This window comes from Hypanus sabinus, chromosome 18, assembly GCF_030144855.1.
Source record: "Hypanus sabinus isolate sHypSab1 chromosome 18, sHypSab1.hap1, whole genome shotgun sequence".
Taxonomy (NCBI): Eukaryota; Metazoa; Chordata; class Chondrichthyes; order Myliobatiformes; family Dasyatidae; genus Hypanus; species Hypanus sabinus.
The window spans coordinates 34,733,321-34,754,057 of record NC_082723.1 but is presented as its reverse complement, the minus strand read 5'-3'; the positions used below and the strand labels follow the sequence as shown (position 1 = coordinate 34,754,057).

The 20,737-nt window shown below is 42.9% G+C and overlaps 1 protein-coding gene across 8 annotated transcripts in view; it reads right to left on the bottom strand.

Moving 5' to 3' along the window:
• Positions 1-20,737, bottom strand: part of akna (AT-hook transcription factor) — a 127,787-nt gene that overhangs the window by 53,016 nt on the left and 54,034 nt on the right. For all 8 annotated transcript variants that reach the window (XR_009516485.1, XM_059994043.1, XM_059994042.1 and 5 more), the window contains 4 exons: positions 17,312-17,549; positions 13,574-13,725; positions 5,304-5,489; positions 4,892-5,150 (listed from right to left, as the gene is read on the bottom strand). Coding sequence is in view for 7 of the 8 variants with exons in the window: in XM_059994043.1 (XP_059850026.1) it covers positions 4,892-5,150; positions 5,304-5,489; positions 13,574-13,725; positions 17,312-17,549 (835 nt within the window). In the remaining variant the exon portion in view is untranslated. The remainder of the gene's footprint in view (positions 1-4,891; positions 5,151-5,303; positions 5,490-13,573; positions 13,726-17,311; positions 17,550-20,737) is intronic.

Here is a 20,737-nt window from a genome sequence, read left to right as displayed (position 1 = left end):
CTGACCATCAGTGTGATAATGGAATTACACTGACCATCAGTGTGATAATGGAATTACACTGACCATCAGTGTGATAATGGAATTACACTGACCATCAGTGTGACAGAGGAATTACACTGACCATCAGTGTGATAATGGAATTACACTGACCATCAGTGTGATAATGGAATTACACTGAGCATCAGCGTGATAATGGAATTACACTGACCATCAGTGTGACACAGGAATTACACTGACCATCAGCGTGATAATGGAACTACACTGAGCATCAGCGTGATAATGGAATTACACTGACCATCAGTGTGACAGAGGAATTACACTGACCATCAGTGTGACACAGGAATTACACTGACCATCAGTGTGACACAGGAATTACACTGATCATCAGTGTAACAGAGGAATTACACTGACAATCAGTGTGATAATGGAATTACACTGACCATCAGTGTGATAATGGAATTATACTGATCATCAGTGTGATAATGGAATTATACTGATCATCAGTGTGATAATGGAATTACACTGACCATCAGTGTGATAATGGAATTACAATAACCATCAACGTGATAATGGAATTACACTGACCATCAGCGTGATAATGGAATTACACTGACCATCAGCGTGATAATGGAATTACACTGACCATCAGTGTGACAGAGGAATTACACTGACCATCAGCGTGATAATGGAATTACACTGACCATCAGTGTGACACAGGAATTACACTGACCATCAGTGTGACAGAGGAATTACACTGACCATCAGTGTGATAATGGAATTATACTGACCATCAGTGTGACACAGGAATTACACTGACCATCAGTGTGACAGAGGAATTACACTGACCATCAGTGTGACACAGGAATTACACTGACCATCAGTGTGACAGAGGAATTACACTGACCATCAGTGTGACACAGGAATTACACTGACCATCAGTGTGACAGAGGAATTACACTGACCATCAGCGTGATAATGGAATTACACTGACCATCAGTGTGACACAGGAATTACACTGACCATCAGTGTGATAATGGAATTACACTGACCATCAGTGTGACACAGGAATTACACTGACCATCAGTGTGACAGAGGAATTACACTGACCATCAGTGTGACAGAGGAATTACACTGACCATCGGTGTGACAGAGGAATTACACTGACCATCAGTGTGATAATGGAATTATACTGATCATCAGTGTGATAATGGAATTACACTGACCTTCAGTGTGATAATGGAATTACACTGACCATCAGTGTGACAGAGGAATTACACTGACCATCAGTGTGACAGAGGAATTACACTGACCATCGGTGTGACAGAGGAATTACACTGACCATCAGTGTGATAATGGAATTATACTGATCATCAGTGTGATAATGGAATTACACTGATCATCAGTGTGATAATGGAATTACACTGACCATCAGTGTGCTAATGGAATTACACTGACCATCAGTGTGACACAGGAATTACGCTGACCATCAGTGTGATAATGGAATTACACTGACCATCAGTGTGATAATGGAATTACACTGATCATCAGTGTAACAGAGGAATTACACTGACCATCAGTGTGATAATGGAATTACACTTACCATCAGTGTGACAGAGGAATTACACTGACCATCAGTGTGACACAGGAATTACACTGACCATCAGTGTGACAGAGGAATTACACTGACCATCAGTGTGACACAGGAATTACACTGACCATCAGTGTGATAATGGAATTACACTGACCATCAGTGTGACACAGGAATTACACTGACCATCAGTGTGACAGAGGAATTACACTGACCATCGGTGTGACAGAGGAATTACACTGACCATCAGTGTGATAATGGAATTACACTGACCATCAGTGTGACACAGGAATTACACTGACCATCAGCGTGACACAGGAATTTCACTGACCATCAGTGTGATAATGGAATTACTCTGACCATCAGTGTGACACAGGAATTACACTGACCAGCAGTGTGACACAGGAATTACACTGACCATCAGTGTGATAATGGAATTACACTGACCATCAGTGTGACAGAGGAATTACACTGACCATCAGCATGATAATGGAATTACACTGACCATCAGTGTGACACAGGAATTACACTGACCATCAGCATGATAATGGAATTACACTGACCATCAGTGTGACACAGGAATTACACTGACCATCAGCGTAATAATGGAACTACACTGACCATCAGCGTGATAATGGAATTACACTGACCATCAGTGTGACAGAGGAATTACACTGACCATCAGTGTGATAATGGAATTACACTGACCATCAGTGTGACAGAGGAATTACACTGACCGTCAGTGTGACGTACACTGACCATCAGAGTGATAATGGAATTACACTGACCATCAGTGTGACAGAGGAATTACACTGACCATCAGCATGATAATGGAATTACACTGACCATCAGTGTGACACAGGAATTACACTGACCATCAGTGTGATAATGGAATTACACTGACCATCAGTGTGACACAGGAATTACACTGACCATCAGTGTGACAGAGGAATTACACTGACCATCAGTGTGACACAGGAATTACACTGACCATCAGTGTGATAATGGAATTACACTGACCATCAGTGTGACACAGGAATTACACTGACCATCAGTGTGACAGAGGAATTACACTGACCATCGGTGTGACAGAGGAATTACACTGACCATCAGTGTGATAATGGAATTACACTGACCATCAGTGTGACACAGGAATTACACTGACCATCAGCGTGACACAGGAATTTCACTGACCATCAGTGTGATAATGGAATTACTCTGACCATCAGTGTGACACAGGAATTACACTGACCAGCAGTGTGACACAGGAATTACACTGACCATCAGTGTGATAATGGAATTACACTGACCATCAGTGTGACAGAGGAATTACACTGACCATCAGCATGATAATGGAATTACACTGACCATCAGTGTGACACAGGAATTACACTGACCATCAGCATGATAATGGAATTACACTGACCATCAGTGTGACACAGGAATTACACTGACCATCAGCGTAATAATGGAACTACACTGACCATCAGCGTGATAATGGAATTACACTGACCATCAGCGTGATAATGGAACTACACTGACCATCAGCGTGACAATGGAATTACACTGACCATCAGTGTGACACAGGAATTACGCTGACCATCAGTGTGATAATGGAATTACACTGACCATCAGTGTGACACAGGAATTACACTGACCATCAGCGTGATAATGGAATTACACTGACCATCAGTGTGATAATGGAATTACACTGACCATCAGTGTGACACAGGAATTACACTGACCATCAGCGTGATAATGGAATTACACAGACCATCAGGAAGGATAATTTACACACCAGTCCTCATTGAGGAATCAGCAGTGGGAAGGGTGAGTCATTTCAAGTTCCTGGGTCCAACATGTTGAAGTAATTATGAAGAAGGCGTGCCAATGGCTGTCTTTCATTTGGATTTTGAGGCGATTTGGTGTGTCATCAAAGACTCTAGCAAATTTCTCCATGTGTACCATTGGAGAGTATTCTCACTGGTTGTATCACTGTCTGGTATGGACATACAAATGTGCAAGGTTGGAAAAAGCTGCAGTGAATTACAAAGTTAGCCAGCTTCATGATGGGCACCAATCTCCCCACCACAAAGGTCATCTTCAAAAGGCAGCATCCATCATTAAGGATCCTCATCTTTCTAGGACGTTCCTTAACTCTTTGCTGCCATTGGGGAGGAGGTACAGGAGACCAAAGACACACACTCAACTTTTTAGGAACAGCTTCTTCTCCTCCGCCATCAGTTTCTGAACAGTCCAAGAACACTTCCTCACTATTTTGATCTCTTTTTGCACTATTTATTTAAAATTTAAAATATTTCTTATTGTAATTTTTATGCCTTGCTGCCACAAAACAAATTTCACCTCATATGTCACTGATAATGAATGTGATTCTGATTCTGGTGTGTAGCAAACGTTGCATTTACCAGACGATGTACACACTGAATGGTGTATATAATGGACAGTGTATATGGTGTGTGGGGGATATAACATATCGTGTATATAGTGAATGGTGTATATAATGGACAGTATATAGTGTGTGTCGGATCTAGCACATCGTGTATATAGTGGACTGTGTATATAATATTACCCGCTGTTTTTCTTGCCATCATAATTCATGAGGGTGAGCTACCAATAGTCAAAGTGCAATCTAGGAAATTGTCATAATTTTGACCCTTCCAGCTGCAGTATGAAAATTACTTTGTAGTGCTGAGGAAGCTGTATAAATTTTCCTCAATCATATCACTGACCCTCATAGGTGAGAGTGGATGCGAACAGAAACTAACCCTTAGCACGACAAAATGAACATGAAGTGAGCACCAGATATTCTAGGACCCTGCTCTGGACCCAGGCTGAGGAGAGGAGCTCCTTTGGTCTGTTATGTGCAAGGGTGCTCTGTTCTCTCATCCCTTCTCTGGGTACAGAGGAACCTCTGCAGCCACTAACAGCGTAGGCCGTCCTACTGCATGGTAACCTGCTTTAAACTTCTGCTTGGAGACAAGGAAGCAGCAGGCTTGACCACCCAGCGGGGGAAGCAGATGCAAACTGAGGAACTCAAGGTCAAGAGGCTCTCAGGACTTGTGGCCTCTCAGTTATGTTGGTTCCACCCTGCTGGACTCTCACACGGTGGGGAGTCCTAACGAGACTTTGACATGATGCATACTTCCTAAGCCTGCAGCATAGCTTCCTGACACCACTTTAAGCCTTCTCCCTTTGGTGCGGTTACTTTTGGAAAGAAAATAACATTAAATCCGCATGTCAAACTCTTCTCACAGACATTAACCATTCTCACTGTGTAGTTACCTCTGGTGGGACTGCAGCCACTTGGAAAAGAGTTTTGTAAGGCACAGGTACTGGAGAAACAATCCCATCCACACGAGTGTCACTCTTGCCAGGTGAAAGAGCTGCTCCTTCAGTCAAGTATGCTCCTGTCGAGTCTGCAGACATGGTACGTGATTGGAAGGATTGGATGTTGGGGGGCATTTGGCCTCTATCTAGAACAGGCTGTTGAGATTCCTTAGAACCACTGGAGAACATTTTTTGCATTTTCATTGGTTGCCTCCTTTTCAAAGCAAAGAAAACATCATTAACCTCCAGAAAATTTGGGAAAATTTGATGTAACTCTGTGCATTATCAATGGGTCTTAAAACAATAATATTATATAACATTCCATAAATTGACTATAAAAACAGCTTTTGATAAGTCCACCACTCACGGCTCAGGTGTCTTCCTGCTATCTACATCCATATCACTGTATGAAGCTCTCATCCTTTCCTCCTTCAGCTGATTCACTCCCTCCACTTCCTGGCCAAATGCTTTTAGGGGTAGGGGTGGAGATTCAGGGATTTGTCCCACCTTGTTGAAATCCAGTGACAGAGGCAGATCCTTGAAACTTCCACATCTGGCAACAACAAATCAAATCAGATGTTTAGCCTACTGAAAGAGGAAGTGATTATGAACTGTAACAAAACCAAGAGTTCCGAAACTTGGAGAATTGTGAGGATAAGAGATTTGTGAATGTAATGGCTCCTTGGTTTTATAGCTATTGCCTCTAATCGGACAGAGTTTTGATGCCTACTCCCTGTAGAGCAGAATACTGAATCCTGTGCAAGTCACGCTGGAGTCTATAATGGAGAAATCACTTCAATTTTCTGCTTTAGTTCAAAAAGACCACAAAGAATCAAAGATTTTAAAAATATTATTTATAAGTGAGGATTATTGAAAAAGGAAAATTGCAAAAAGTCAGAATATTACTGTGGTGAACTACATATACCTGTCTGGACACGCCCCCTGCTGACTGCTCCTGTGGCTCCTCCCACTGACCGTGGCTCCTCCCACAGACCCCGGTATAAAGGCAATTGAGGCCTGAGCCCGGCCCTCAGTCTCCAGGATGTAGTATGGTGGTCAACTACTGCTTGTTCTTTCTTCCAGTCAATAAAAGCCGATATCTCGCCTTTACGTTTCAGAGAGTTATTGATGGTGCATCCATTACCTATAGCCAGGGTTAGTGTCCTGAATCATCACCTGTTTGACTCCAGACTGAGCACCAGCTCCATTACAAACACTGCCTGCATCCACCTCTGTAACATCACTCACCTCAGCTCCTGCCTTTGTTGACTCAAGTGTGCCTGAGAAGCTTTTCCCTCACCCTTTCAATGTCTGCTACCCTTATGCTCGCTCCTCCACATTGGGTGAATAAAAACTACAGCTATGAGGATCCCTGCAGCACTTGGTGACCCTGTGATCTCTGTCTCGGAAGCCATAAGGCCATACAACCATATAACAATTACAGCACGGAAACAGGTCATCCCGGCCCTTCCAGTCTGTATAGACATTGTATTGACAAAATATTTTATACTATAACAAACAAAATAAAGAAAATGACCCATCACATATATGTCAGTCTGCATGCAATCATTGGAGCTCTTATCATGTAATCAATCCAGTTTGCTTCAGTTCACTTACTCACGGTACTGAAATGGTTCTGCGCTGAAGAACAAGTAAAATAAAATAAATATCCACACAACATCCAAGGAAAGATGCTGATTTGTCTCCTCTTGCCTTTTCTACATTGTCGTGTTCTAGATAACTAACTGAAAGTTATCTGCACATTCTCTGTGAGAGCATAGTCTGCATGAGGATTTTCTGATATCTGTGTCTGTCCTTCTAAATTTGGTTCTGTGAGCATCTCACCATGTTCTTCAACTATGTTTGTTGTCCATTTCTTTTCTCCTCTTTTCTCAAAACTACTTTGACCCCACATTCCCTCTAGTTTGGCTACCCATTATCCATTTCTTTTCTAGGCATCTTATAATCATATAACCATATAACAATTACAGCATGGAAACAGGCCATCTCGGCCCTTCTAGTCCATGCCGAACGCATGCTCTCACCTAGTCCCACTGACCTGCACTCAGCCCATAACCCTCCATTCCTTTCCTGTCCATATACCTATCCAATTTTACTTTAAATGACAATATCGAACCTGCCTCTACTACTTCTACTGGAAGCTTGTTCCACACAGCTACCACTCTCGGAGTAAAGAAATTCCCCCTCGTGTTACCCCTAAACTTTTGCCCCTTAACTCTCAACTCATGTCCTCTTGTTTGAATCTCCCCTACTCTCAATGGAAAAAGCCTATCCACGTCAACTCTATCTATCCCCCTCATAATTTTAAATACCTCTATCAAGTCCCCCCTCAACCTTCTACACTTCAAAGAATAAAGACCTAACTTGTTCAACCTTTCCCTGTAACTTAGGTGCTGAAACCCAGGTAACATTCTAGTAAATCTTCTCTATACTCTCTCTATTTTGTTGACATCTTTCCTATAATTCGGCGACCAGAACTGTACACAATACTCCAAATTTGGCCTCACCAATGCCTTGTACAATTTTAACATTACATCCCAACTGCTATACTCAATGCTCTGATTTATAAAGACCAAAAGCTTTCTTTACCACCCTATCCACATGAGATTCCACCTTCAGGGAACTATGCACCATTATTCCTAGATCACTCTGTTCTACTGCATTCCTCAATGCCCTACCATTTACCATGTATGTCCTATTTTGATTATTCCTACCAAAATGCAGCACCTCACACTTATCAGCATTAAACTCCATCTGTCATCTTTCAGCCCACTCTTCTAACTGGGCTAAATCTCTCTGCAAGCTTTGAAAACCTACTTCATTATCCACAACACCACCTATTTTAATATCATCTGCATACTTACTAATCCAAATTACCACCCCATCATCCAGATCATTAATGTATATGACAAACATTGGACCCAGTAGAGATCCCTGAGGCACATCACTAGTTACCGGCCTCCAACCTGACAAACAGTTAGCCACCACTACTCTCTGGCATCTCCCATTCAGCTACTGTTGAATCCATTTTACTACTTCAATATTGCCATCTAATGATTGAATCTTCCTAACTAACCTTCCAAGCAGAACCTTGTCAAAGACCTCACTGGTCCACATAGACAACATCCACTGCTTTACCCTCGTCAACTTTCTTAGTAACCTCTTCAAAAAATTCAATAAGATTTGTCAAACATGACCTTCCACGCATAAATCCATGTTGACTGTTCCTAATCAGACCCTGTCTATCCAAATAATTATATATACCATCTCTAAGAATACTTTCCATTAATTTACCACCACTGACATCAAACATACAGGCCTATAATTGCTGGATTACTCTTAGAACTCTTTTTAAACAATGGAACAACATGAACAATACACCAATCCTCCAGCACCATCCCCGTTTCTAATGACATTTGAAATATTTCTGTCAGAGAACCTGCTATTTCTATACCAACTTCCCTCAAGGTTCTAGGGAATATCCTGTCAGGACCCAGAGATTTATCCACTTTTATATTCCTTAAAAGTGCCAGTACTTCCTCCTCTTTAATCATCATAGTTTCCATAACCTCCCTACTTGTTTCCCTGACCTTACACAATTCAATATCCTTCTCCTTAGTGAATACCGAAGAAAAGGAAGGGTGCAAGACATAGGAACACAAATAGGCTATTCAGCCATAACACCATAAGATATAGGAGCAGAATTGGGCCATTTGGCCCATTGAGCCTGCTCCATAATTCAATCGCGGCTGATCCTTTATTCCCCTCCTCAGCCCTACTCCCCAGCCTTCTCCCTGTAATCCTTAATGCCATGTCCAATCAAGAACCCATCAAGCTCTGCTATAAATACACCCAACGACCTGCCTCCACAGCTGCATGTGGTAATAAATTCCACAAATTTACCATCCTCTAGTGAAAGAAATTTCTCCGCATCTTTGTTTTAAATGGACGCCTCTCTATCCTGAGGCTGTGCCCCCTTGTCCTAGACTCTCTCACCATGGGAAACATTGTTTCCACATCTACTCTGTCCAGGCTTTTCAACATTCAAAAGGTTTTAATGAGATCCCATCCTTCTAAATTCCGGCGAGTACAGACCCAGAGCTATCAAACGTTCCTCATATGATAACCATTTTATTCCTGGAATCATCCTTGTGAATCTCCTCTGGACCCTCTCCAATTCCAGCACATCTTTTCTCAGATTAGGAGTCCAGAACTGTTCTCAATACTCAGGGTGAGGCCTCACCCAGTACCTTATAAAGCCTCAGCATCATATCCCCGCTCTTGTTTTCTGGACCTCTTGAAATGAATGCTAACATTGCATTTGCCTTCCTCACCGCCGACTCTACCTGCAAGTTAACCTTTAGGGTGTTCTGCACGAGGACTCCTAAGTTCCTTTGCATCTTTCATTTGCACATTTATTTTTTTCTACCAAAGTGCATGACCATACATTTTCCAACATTGTATTTCACTTGCCACTCTCTTACCCAGTCTCCCAATCTGTCTAAGCCCTCCTGCCGCATACCTGTTTCCTCAAGACTACCTGCCCCTTCACCAATCTTTGTCTGTTATTTCGTGTTACTTATTTGTAATAGGGTAACAAATTACACAGCATCCACACAAATGTGGGTTTTGGGGCAGGCTCACGCCTCAACCCCACACATTTGGCAGGGGCCGGAGATGGTCTTCCCGAGACTTATGCAGCGGGCAGAACCAGACGGTTTCACTATACTATCCACATCCTTCCTGTAGTGAGGTGACCAGAACTGAACACAATACTCCAAGTGGGGTCTGACTATGGTCTTATATAGCCATAACATTACCTCATGCTCTTGAACTCAATCTCAATTTCAAAAGGACTAGAATATAAAAGCAACAAATTAATGTTGAGAATTTATAAAGCACTGGTGAGACCTCATTTGGAGTATTGTGAGCAGTTTTGGGCCCCTTACCTTAGAAAGGAGGTGTTGAAACTGGAGAGTGTTCAAAGCAGGTTCATGAAAATGAATCCAGGATTGTATAGCTTGTCATATGTAGAGCATTTGATGGCTCTTAGCGTGTGTTCACTAAAATTCAGAAGAATGAGGGGTGATCTCATTGAAAACTATTGAATGGTGAAAGGCCTAATAGGTTTCTTATGGTGGGAGAGTCCAAGACCAGAGGACACAGCCTCAGAATAGAATGGAGATGAGGAGGAATTTCTTTAGCCAGAGAAAGGTGAAGCTGTGGAATTCTTTGCCATAGGCAGCTGTGGAGGCCAAGTCTTCCTGTATATTTAAGGCAGAGGTTGACAGATTCTTGACTGGTCTGGGAATGAAAGGATACGGGAAGAAGGCATGAGATTGGGCAAAGAGGAAAATTGGATTAGCCATGATGAAATGGCAGAGCAGACACAATGGGCCAAATGACCTAATTTGCTCCTATTGCTTGTGATCTTAGGAGATCTGATATGTCACCAAAGGCACTCTCAAATTTTTTGCCATCAGTTCCATCATGGGCACTAATCTTCATTGCAACCAGAACATCTTCAAAGTGCAATGCCTCAAAAAGGTAGCATCCATCATTAAGGACCCCAATCACCCAGGACATGTCCTCTTCTCATTGCTACCATCAGGGAGGAGGTACAGGAGCCTGAAGGCATGCACTCAACGATTCAGGGACAACTTTTTCTCCTCCACCTTCAGATTTCTGAATGGGCATGGATCCCTATTGACTACTTTTTTTGCAGTACTTCTTTAATTTAACTATTTTATATACCATAATTCATAGCTTTTATTATTAAGCATTGCAAGTTATTGCTGTTGCAAAAACAACAAACTTTACAATATAGGCTGGTGATATTAAACCTGATTCAGATTTCTCATTAAGCAACACCTTGATTTTAAAATTCTCGTCATTTCATTTAAGTTCCTCCAGATTCTCACCTCTGACTTGTTCTGTAATCTTTTCCGGACCCTCTAGAATCTTTTTTAGTTCTGGTCTCTTGCACGTCCCTATTTCTCTCTGCTCTCTTTCCCACCGCTCTCTCCACATGTGCATTCAGTAAACTCCATCTTTCTGGTGAGCTTTGGTCATCCATCCTGACACCTTCTGGTGTGCCAGTAGCTTCACAGCATTTCTATTTATTTATTTATATACAGTGAGTAACAGGCTCTTCCAAACCGGCAACACATCAATTTAGCCCTGGCCTAATCACAGGGCTATTCAGAATGACCAGTTACTCTACCAAACTGATTTAAACCAGTACATCTTTGGACTGTGGGTGAATACCAGAGTATCCGGAGGAAATCTACACACTCACGGGAAGAACATACAAACTTGTTACTGAGAACACTGGAACTCCAAACTCTGATGTCGCAAGCTATAATAGCATTGCACCAACTGCTACCTTACCATGGTGCCCTGATTCTGTGAAGCACATTAGGACATAGACTGGTTAGAGAGTAAGAATCTCTTCCTCACTGCAGAGATATTTAGCACTAGAAGGCAGAGATTAAGGATGAAGGGTAAGGGGGTTCAAGGAGATGTCAAGAAGAAAGTTTTTACCCAGAGGGTGGTCAGAATCTGGAATATGCTATGTCGGGGGTGGTGGAGGCAATCACTGCCATAACATTAAGTATCGATATGAGCACTGGAATCATCAGTGCATAGCACTGGGGCTGTGAAAAGGGAATACTACACATAGGCACTTACTGGTTCATGTGGACGTAATGGGCAGAGAGCCCTGTTTCTGAGATTGGGGTGGGACAGCAGGGAGTAGTGAAAAACCTCTGCTTCACCTGGGTTCAGAATCTCAAATTAAAACTAAAAGGTGAATTAAGCAAGATTCCATTAGATCTAAGCACAGTGAAGTGAAGCAATATCATAGAACATAGAAAACCTACAGCACAATACAGGCCCTTTGGCCCACAGAGCTGTGCCGAGCATGTCCTAACATTAGAAATTACCTAGGGTAACCCATAGCCCTCTATTCTCCTAAGCTCCATATACCTGTCTAGGAGTCTCTTAAAAGTCCCTATCGTATCCGCCTCCACCACTGTCGCCGGTTGCCCATTCCACGCACTCACTATTCTCTGCATAAAAAACTTACCCCCCACATCTCCCTTGTACCTACTTCTAAGCACCTTAAAACTGTGCCCTCTTGTGTTAGCCATTTCAGCCCTGGAAAAAGCCTCTGACTATCCACACGATCAATGCCTCTCATTATCTTAATAAGGTCGCTATCAGGTCACCTCTCATCCTCCATCGCTCCAAGGAGAAAAGGCCGAGTTCATTCAACCTATTCTCATAGGGCATGCTCCCCAATCCAGGCAACATCCTTGCAAATCTCCTCTGCACCCTTTCTATGGTTTTCACATCCTTCCTGTAGTGAGGCAACCAGAACTGAGCACAGTACTCCAAGTGGGGTCTGACCAGGGTTCTATACAGCTGCAACATTACCTCTCGGCTCTTAAACTCAATCCCACAACTGATGAAGGCCAATGCACCGTATGCCTTCTTCACCACAGAGTCAACCTGTGCAGCAGCTTTGACTGTCCTGTGGACTCTGTTACGTCCGTGGCCCCCTCCTTTTTGAGAATTGCAAGATCACTAGTAAGTCAGTTCAGGAGACCCAGGAAATGAGAGAAGGACATGCAGAATCCACAAAGAGTTTGGAATGTGTCCTGGCCTCCGAAAGGCGGAACCATTGATAACGGCTATTGTCTCTTGGAGACGGAATTGTGTATAGAATACTGTACGATGCATCGAAGCCCCCAGGCAATGAACCGGGGGGGGGGGGGGTTGGTGGAGGGATTGCATCACCCCCAACCTGATTAATATCTGAGACCCTGTGAGTCAGGATAAAAGAGGGTCTGGGGAACAGCCCCTTCAGACGCACCAGAAGAAATGCTAGAACTCCTGTAACAGCATAATAGCGAAAGCCGGTGAAAAAGCCCATGTGTGTCCTCTTCCATTTGCCTCGGAATTGGTGGGCCTTTACCACGGAAGCACGGTTTTAGCTAACCACAAAGGGGAAACCAGTCCCCAATGGCTCTCGAAGGATTGACATCATAAAAGGAATGGGCAAGTTAAACCTCCGTCTTTCTCTCCAACCAAAAAAGCTTCAGCTTGAATGAACTTCAGTGACTTTTATATTTCCATCGGACAATACATTATCCCCTAGACAACGATAGAGCTATTTCTTATTGATTATTATTATACCTGCCCTTTTAGATTTAGTATTGATGACGTATATTATCTATATGTTTGCATTGATATTATTTTTGTGTATTTTTATCAATAAATACTGTTAAAAATAGTACCATCAGACTTCAACAGACCTCTCTATCTTTGTTGGTAAGTGACCTAGTTACGGGGTACGTAACAACTCAGACCCCATGATCCCTCTGATCCTCCACACTGCCAAGAGTCTTACCATTAATACTATAAATTATCATAATATAATTATCATATTTCTGACATAACTGTGCCAAATACCATTGACTGGAATTCACTGCTGGTGATTTGTGATACTCTATTTAGCGATTATCACAGAGTCTGAATTGTTGTGATTTTAAGAGGAGACAACACTAGTTAATGACAATATCACTGGTAACTAGTTAATGAAGACATACTCACTGGTCTAGCAGCTGATCAAAGCTTTCCTCCAATTGCATCTTCTTGTGTTTGAGGGTAGTAGGAAAGGCATCCTCATTTTCACTGTCCCCGCTCACTGAGCTCACCACCGCGTCCACCTTCCCCAGCTGGAATGTCGCACTAGGAACAATGTTCTTTGGGTAATAGCAGAGGTGAATATTAAAAACCCTCGGCTCCCTCAATAAATTACATTGCTTCAGCAATTCCACCCCAGCTAGCATAAATCTATCATTAAAAACTTGGAAATGGACACTTTGGTATAATGGAAAAAGAAAGCAAGAATTTGCATTTATTTAGCATCTGGTACATTCTCAGTATATCAAAGAGGGTTTCAAAGCAAATCAATATTTTGAAGTATAGTGGTAAACATTTGCCCCGTCATGTGTAGGAAGTCACAGAACAAGTTTTGAGATAAGTAGTTGGGTTTATTTGCCACAAACAGAAGAGATTCTGTAGATGCTGTAAATCAAGAGTGACACACAAAATGCTGGAGGAACTCAGCAGGTCTGGCAGTATCTATAGAGGGCAGGGGTTCCTAACTTGGTGTCCATGGACCCCTTGTTTAATGGTATTGGTCCATGACACAAAAAAAGTTAGGAACCCCTGATGAAGAGAGGAATAAAGAGTTAAAGGGTTTTGGCCCAAAACATCATCAGGAATGGTATTCTGTTTTAGAAATTTGGCCATAACTGCCACTTGATAACTTTTCTGGATATCATTGGAATGAAAGGATAAAGGGACAAGCCAGAAAATCAGAACTGAGCTTTACTGCCTTTCAATAATTCTGATATTTCTGACCTTCATATGTTCTTTTGCAGGACATTCTTCCTCCGCTGGACCTCATCCCAGTAAACTGTACATTTGTTAACACAGCCCTTCTGTACCCTTGCCTCTTGTACAACCACAGGTCACACAGACCTCCCAATATCTTCTTCCTGTTCCACTGAAGACCTTCAATATGTTCCTCTTATAACATCCTTATACACTTGTATCCCTAATCAGGAAACCCTTAAAACTCTCTGTTTCTTTTTCAATAAAAGAACCAACCAGTTGCCCTTCACCACCACCCTCCTCTGACCAGCAGAACTGGTCCTCATCCTCACAAATTTTCCTTTGGCTCCTCCCACTTTCTCCAGATTTGAGAGATAGCTATGGGCACCCACATGGGCCCCAGCATGCCTGCCTCTTTGTTGGCTACGTCCATGCTCCAGGCCTTCCCTGGTGATCCTCTCCAACTCCTCCTCTGCTACATTAATGATTGCACTGGTCCTGCTTCATGCACCTATACAGAGCTCATCAATTTCATCAACTTTGTCTCTAATTTCCACCCTGCTCGTAAATTCACTTCGTCAAATTTCTGACGACTCCCTCCCCTTTCTCGATCTCTCTGTCTCCATCTCTGGAGACAAACTGTCAATCAATGTCTTTTGTAAGACTCCCAGCTTCCACGTTATCTTGACTTCCCATCATGTCTCCTGTAAAAATGCTGTTCCCTTTTCTCAATTCCTTCATCTCTACTCCATCTTTTCCCAGAATGAGGCCTTCTTTTCCAGGACATAGAACATAGAAATCTACAACACATTACACAGGTCTTTCAGCCCGCAATGTTGTGCCGACCATGTAACCTACTCTAGAAACTGCAAAGAATTACCACATCGCCCTATATTTTTCTAGGCTCCATGTACTTAACTCAGTCTCTTAAAAGACGCTATTGTATCTGTCTCTACCACTGATGCCAGCAGTGTATTCCACACACCCATCACTCTCTGTGTGAAAAACTTACCTCTGACATCCCCCCCGTACCTACCTCCAAGCACCTTAAATCTATGTCTACTCATGTTAGCCATTTCAGCCCTGGGAAAAAGCTTCTGACTATCCACATGATCAATGCCCCTCATCATCTTATACATCTCTATCAGGTGACCTCTCAACCTCTGTCACTCCAAGGAGAAAAGGCCGAGTTCACTCAACCTATTCTCATAAGGTACACCCTCCAATTCAGGCACATCCTTGTAAATCTCCTCTACACTCTCTCTATAGTGTCCACATCCTTCCTGTAGTGAGGTGACCAGAACTGAACGCAGTACTCCAAGTGGGGTCTAACCTAGGTCTTATATAGCTGTAACATTACCTCACTGCTCTTGAACTCAATCCTGCAGTTCATGACTGTCAATGCACCATATGCATTCTTAACAACACTGTCAACCTGCACAGCACCTTTGAGTGTCCTATGAACGTGAACCCCAAGATCTCACTGAACCTCCACATTGCCAAGAGTCTTACCATTAATATTATATTCTGTCTTCAAATTTGACCTATCAAATTGAACCACTTCACACTTAACTGGGTTGAACTCCATCTACCACTTCTCAGCCTGGTTCTGCATCCTATCGATGTCCATCTGAAATCTCTCACAACCCTGCAGACTATCCACAATACCAGCAAACTTAGTGTCATCAGCAAACTTGCTAACCCACCCTTCTACTTCTTTATCCAGGTCATATATAAAAACCACAAAGAGGAGGGGTCCCAGAACAGAACCCTGTGGGACACCACTGGTCACTGGCCTCCATGCAGAAAATGAACCATCTGAAACCACACTTTGCCTTCTATGGGCAAGACAATTATGGATTCACAAAGCAAGGTCTCTTTGAATACCATGCCTCCTTACTTTCTGAGTGATCTTGTATGGGATCTAAATGCTGCCTGACCTGCTGAGTTCCTCCAGCATTTTGTGTGCATTGCTCCGGATTTCCTGCATCTGTACAATTTCTGTGTTTTTGATCTGGTACCTCCCTTAAATTCAGCATCTAATAACAATTCTCTAAAGCAGTTTGGTTGCTGGTTAATGTGAAGCTGGTGTAGAAAACGTGGCATTGTCTGTAAAATAGGAGCAAAGGATCTACCCAGCTGTTCTGCTCAACAAGATCATGGTTGATTGACCACCTCAGAGCCATTTTCCTGCACTCAGTCTCCAAGTGCAGAATTCCATCAATCTCTGTTTTAAGTGAATTCAATGAATGAGGCTCAGCAGCCTAAGCCTAACCCCCTGCACTTCAGTGCCATACAGCTGAATTCTTAGTCTAAGCCTATGGTCCCTGGCTCTGGACTCCTTATCCCCTAAGATATCCTCCTTGCCTTCACCCTCTTCAACCTAATGAAAATTTCAAAGAGATCTCCCTCTGCTCTTCTAAGCTCTAGACTGTAAACACAGAGTTGTATAGCACAACACATTTCCTTTGGCCCACAATGTTGTGCTAACATTTTAACCTATTCTGAGAGTAATCTATTCCTTACTTCCCATGTAGTCCTCCATTTTTCATTCAACCATGTGCCTGTCTAAGACAAGATAGATAAAGGACGTATTTACCCAAATCTACTAAACATCTCCTCACAACCAGAGAGTGAGTCATCGCAGCACTCACTCTGTGTATGTACTTTCCTATGAAGTTAAGGAGATAAAAACTGTACAGAATGATTTGGTTATTCACAGGCATTACCTATAGTGGAAATGGAAACACATGAGGGCAGATGGACAAATGTCAGTAATTAGCTGAGGAACTTTCCAAATGATATCTAGCAGTCCACTCAGGGTCTAGTGATGTTGATGGTGAGGAAGGGTGGGGCAAACAAATGGGGTTACACTGGTTCAGGATTGTGGACAAATACTGATGGCCTTGGCTGAAGGTTCCAGCATTAGAACAGAGTTCCAAGTCCTACCTGATGTTTGGGGTCCTGTTCTGTGTCTGCTGTGGTCTGAAGCACAGGTTTTGGAGGCTGTACTATTGGCTCTGGTCTGCATGGTTGTGGGGCTGGTCTTTTGGTGATCCATGAGCTAGGATTCACTCCATCATCAGAACTATGGTCTGACAGGGCACTGGTCTCAGGCACCTGGTCAATCTGCTCCCTCATATCCTCCAAGCGCATTCCAAGCCGAAATATGTTTCCCTCCATTTCCCTGGAAAAGAATGTGTAGGAACCAACATCAGCCACTGAATGTTGTAAAAATAACACCCTAAGTATCACAACAAACAGTCTGCTACAGGGCTCAGCGTGAAGGGAAGCATTTGGGGAGAAGGAAAGAACTGTCATTGCTTTGGGTCAAGACCCTGCATTAGGACTAAAGTTGCTGTCCTGGCTTTAATCAAGATTTCCCTAAGACCATAAGAGATAGGAGCAGAATTAGGCCACCCAGCCCATTGAATCTGCTCTGCCATTTCATTGGCTCATCCATGTTCCCTTTCAAACCAATTCTCTCACCTTCTCCCTGTAATCTCTCATGCCCTGACTAATCAAGAACCTATCAACTCTGCCTTAAATACACCCAATCACCTGGCCTTTATAGCCACCTATGAAAATGAGAGAGAAGCTTGCCGAGGTGGATTGGAGGAGGATAATGGCAGGGATGACTGGATACTGGATGATAATGTGGTAAATTGGATCAGCAAATTTGCTGATGATACTAAGATTGGAGGTGTAGTGGACAGTGAGGAAGGTTTGCAAAGCTTGCAGAGGGATTTGGACCAGCTGGAAAAATGGGCTGAAAAATGGCAGATGGAGTTTAATGCAGACAAGTGTGAGGTATTGCACTTTGGAAGGACAAACCAAGGTAGAACATACAAGGTAAATGGTAGGACATTGAGAAGTGCAGTAGAACAGGGGGATCTGGGAATACAGATACAAAATTCCCTAAAAGTGATGTCACATGTAAGGGTCATAAAGAGAGCTTTTGGTACATTGGACTTTATAAATCAAAGTATTGAGTATAAGAGTTGGAATGTTATGGTGAGGTTGTATAGGCATTGGTGAGGCCGAATTTGGAGTATTGCGTGCAGTTTTGGTCACCGAATTACAGGAAGGATATTAATATCCTATATATTGAAAGAATGCAGAGAAGGTTTACGAGGGTGTTGCTGGGACTTGAGAAACTGAGTTACAAAGAAAGGTTGAATAGGTTAGGTTAGGACTTTATTCCCTGGAGTGTAGAAGAATGAGGGGTGATTTGATAGAGGTATATAAAATTATGATGGGTATAGACTGAATGAATGCAAGCAGGCTTTTTCCACTGAGGCTAGGGGAGGAAAAAGAAGCAGAGGACATGAGTTGAGGGTGAAGGGGGAAAAGTTTAAAGGAACGTTGGGAGGGGGGGGCTTCTTCACACAGAGAATGGTGGGAGTGTGGAATGAGCTGACAGATGAAGTGGTAAATGCGGGCTCACTTTTAACATTTAAGAAAAACTTGGGCAGGTACATGGATGAGAGGGGTATGGAGGGATATGGTTCAGGTGCAGGTCAGTGGGACTAGGCAGAAAAATGGTTTGGCACAGCCAAGAAGGGCCAAAAGGCCTGTTTCTGTGCTGTAATATTCTATGGATGTATGGTTCCATGACAGCAGAACAGAGATGGTTGCAGTTTCTGGGAATAGATAAGTCCCACAGAAGAAGGCATTAGATAAGGTAACCCATGCAAGGCTTATTGAGAAAGTAAGGAGACATAGGATCCAAGGGGTCATTGCTTTGTGGATCCAGAACTGGCTTCCCACAGAAGGCAAAGAGTGGTTGTAGACGGGTCATATTCTGCATGGAGGTTGGTCACCAGTGGTGTGCCTCAGAGATCTGTTCTGGGACCCCTACTCTTTGTGATTTTTATAAATTACTTGGATGAGGAAGTTGTGGGATGGGATGGCTACCTCTCCTGTCCCCATTGATGATGCAAAGATCATTGCCAGAGGCTCAGCAATCTCCTTCCTTGCCTCCCACAGTAACCTGGGGTACATCTCATTCAGTCCCAGCGACTTACCCAACTTGATGCTTTCCAAAAGCTCCAGCACATCCTTTTTCTTTATATCTACATGCTCAAGCTTTTCAGTCTGCTGCAAGTCATCACTACAATCACTAAAATCCTTTTCCATAGTGAATACTGAGGTAAAGTGTTCATTAAGTACCTCTGCTATTTCCTCTGGTTCCATACACACTTTCCCACTGTCACACTTAATAGGTCCTATTCTTTCACATCTTATCCTCTTGGTCTTCACATACTTGTAGAATACCTTAGGGTTTTCCTTAATTTTGCCTGCCAAGGCCTTCTCATGGCCCCTTCTGGCTCTCCTAATTTCTTTCTTAAGCTCTTTCCTAGTAGCCTTATAAGCTTCTAGATCTCTAACATTACCTAGCTCTCTGAACCTTTTGTAAGCTTTTCTTTTCCTCTTGACTACATTTATTACAGCCTTTGTACATCACAGTTCCTGTACCCTACCATAACTTCCCTGTCTCATTGGAACGTACCTATACAGAACTCTACACAAATATCCGCTGAATATTTGCCACATTTCCTCTGTACTTTTCCCTGAAAACATCTGTTTCCAATTTAAGCCTCCAATTTCCTGCCTGATAGCCTCATGTAATGGGGGACAAAGAAATGACAGATGAACTGAATGGGTAGTTTGCACCTGTCTTCACTTTGCGACAGGCAGGAGGCAGCAAGTGGGAATAGAAGGGCCCTTTCTGGTTGGCTGCCAGTGACTAGTGGTGTTCCTTAGGGTCAGTATAGTGACTGCTTCTTTATATGCCATGATGGAATGGCAGAGCAGAGTTGATGGGCTGAATGGCCTGATTCTGTTCTTTTGTCTTATGGTCTTCAGATTCACCACTCTTAGCTAAAGAAATTCAGCCTGAACTCTGTTCTGAATGAAGATCCCAGTCTGCTGACTCTGTGCCATCAGGTCCTAGACTATCCCACTATAGGAAACATCCGCTCCACATCCATTCTCCACGCTGGGCTAAAGCCTGTCCTCTGTCTGCTCGGTTAAAGCCTGCCCACTGTATGCTGAGCTAAAGCAGCACCATGCAGCCTTTGTGCTACTTTCTCTGAGACCCCAGCATCAATCACACAAAAATCCCAAAGGCCTTTCCCGAGTTGGTGGTCAAAGCAGCAGGGGCACATGGGGAGTTGGGATGTGGAATAAGGGGATATCAGTGATATCCAGCATTAACTGCTAGTGTTGGATGAGGGTATGGGTTGGAAATGATTTCTAATGCACTCCTTTAAAAAGAAATGCCTGCAGGATCCTAACCTAGAATCAACAACTCACAATAGTATGTGTTATTACCCTTCCCATGTTTATTTCAATACCCACAGAGATCAAAAA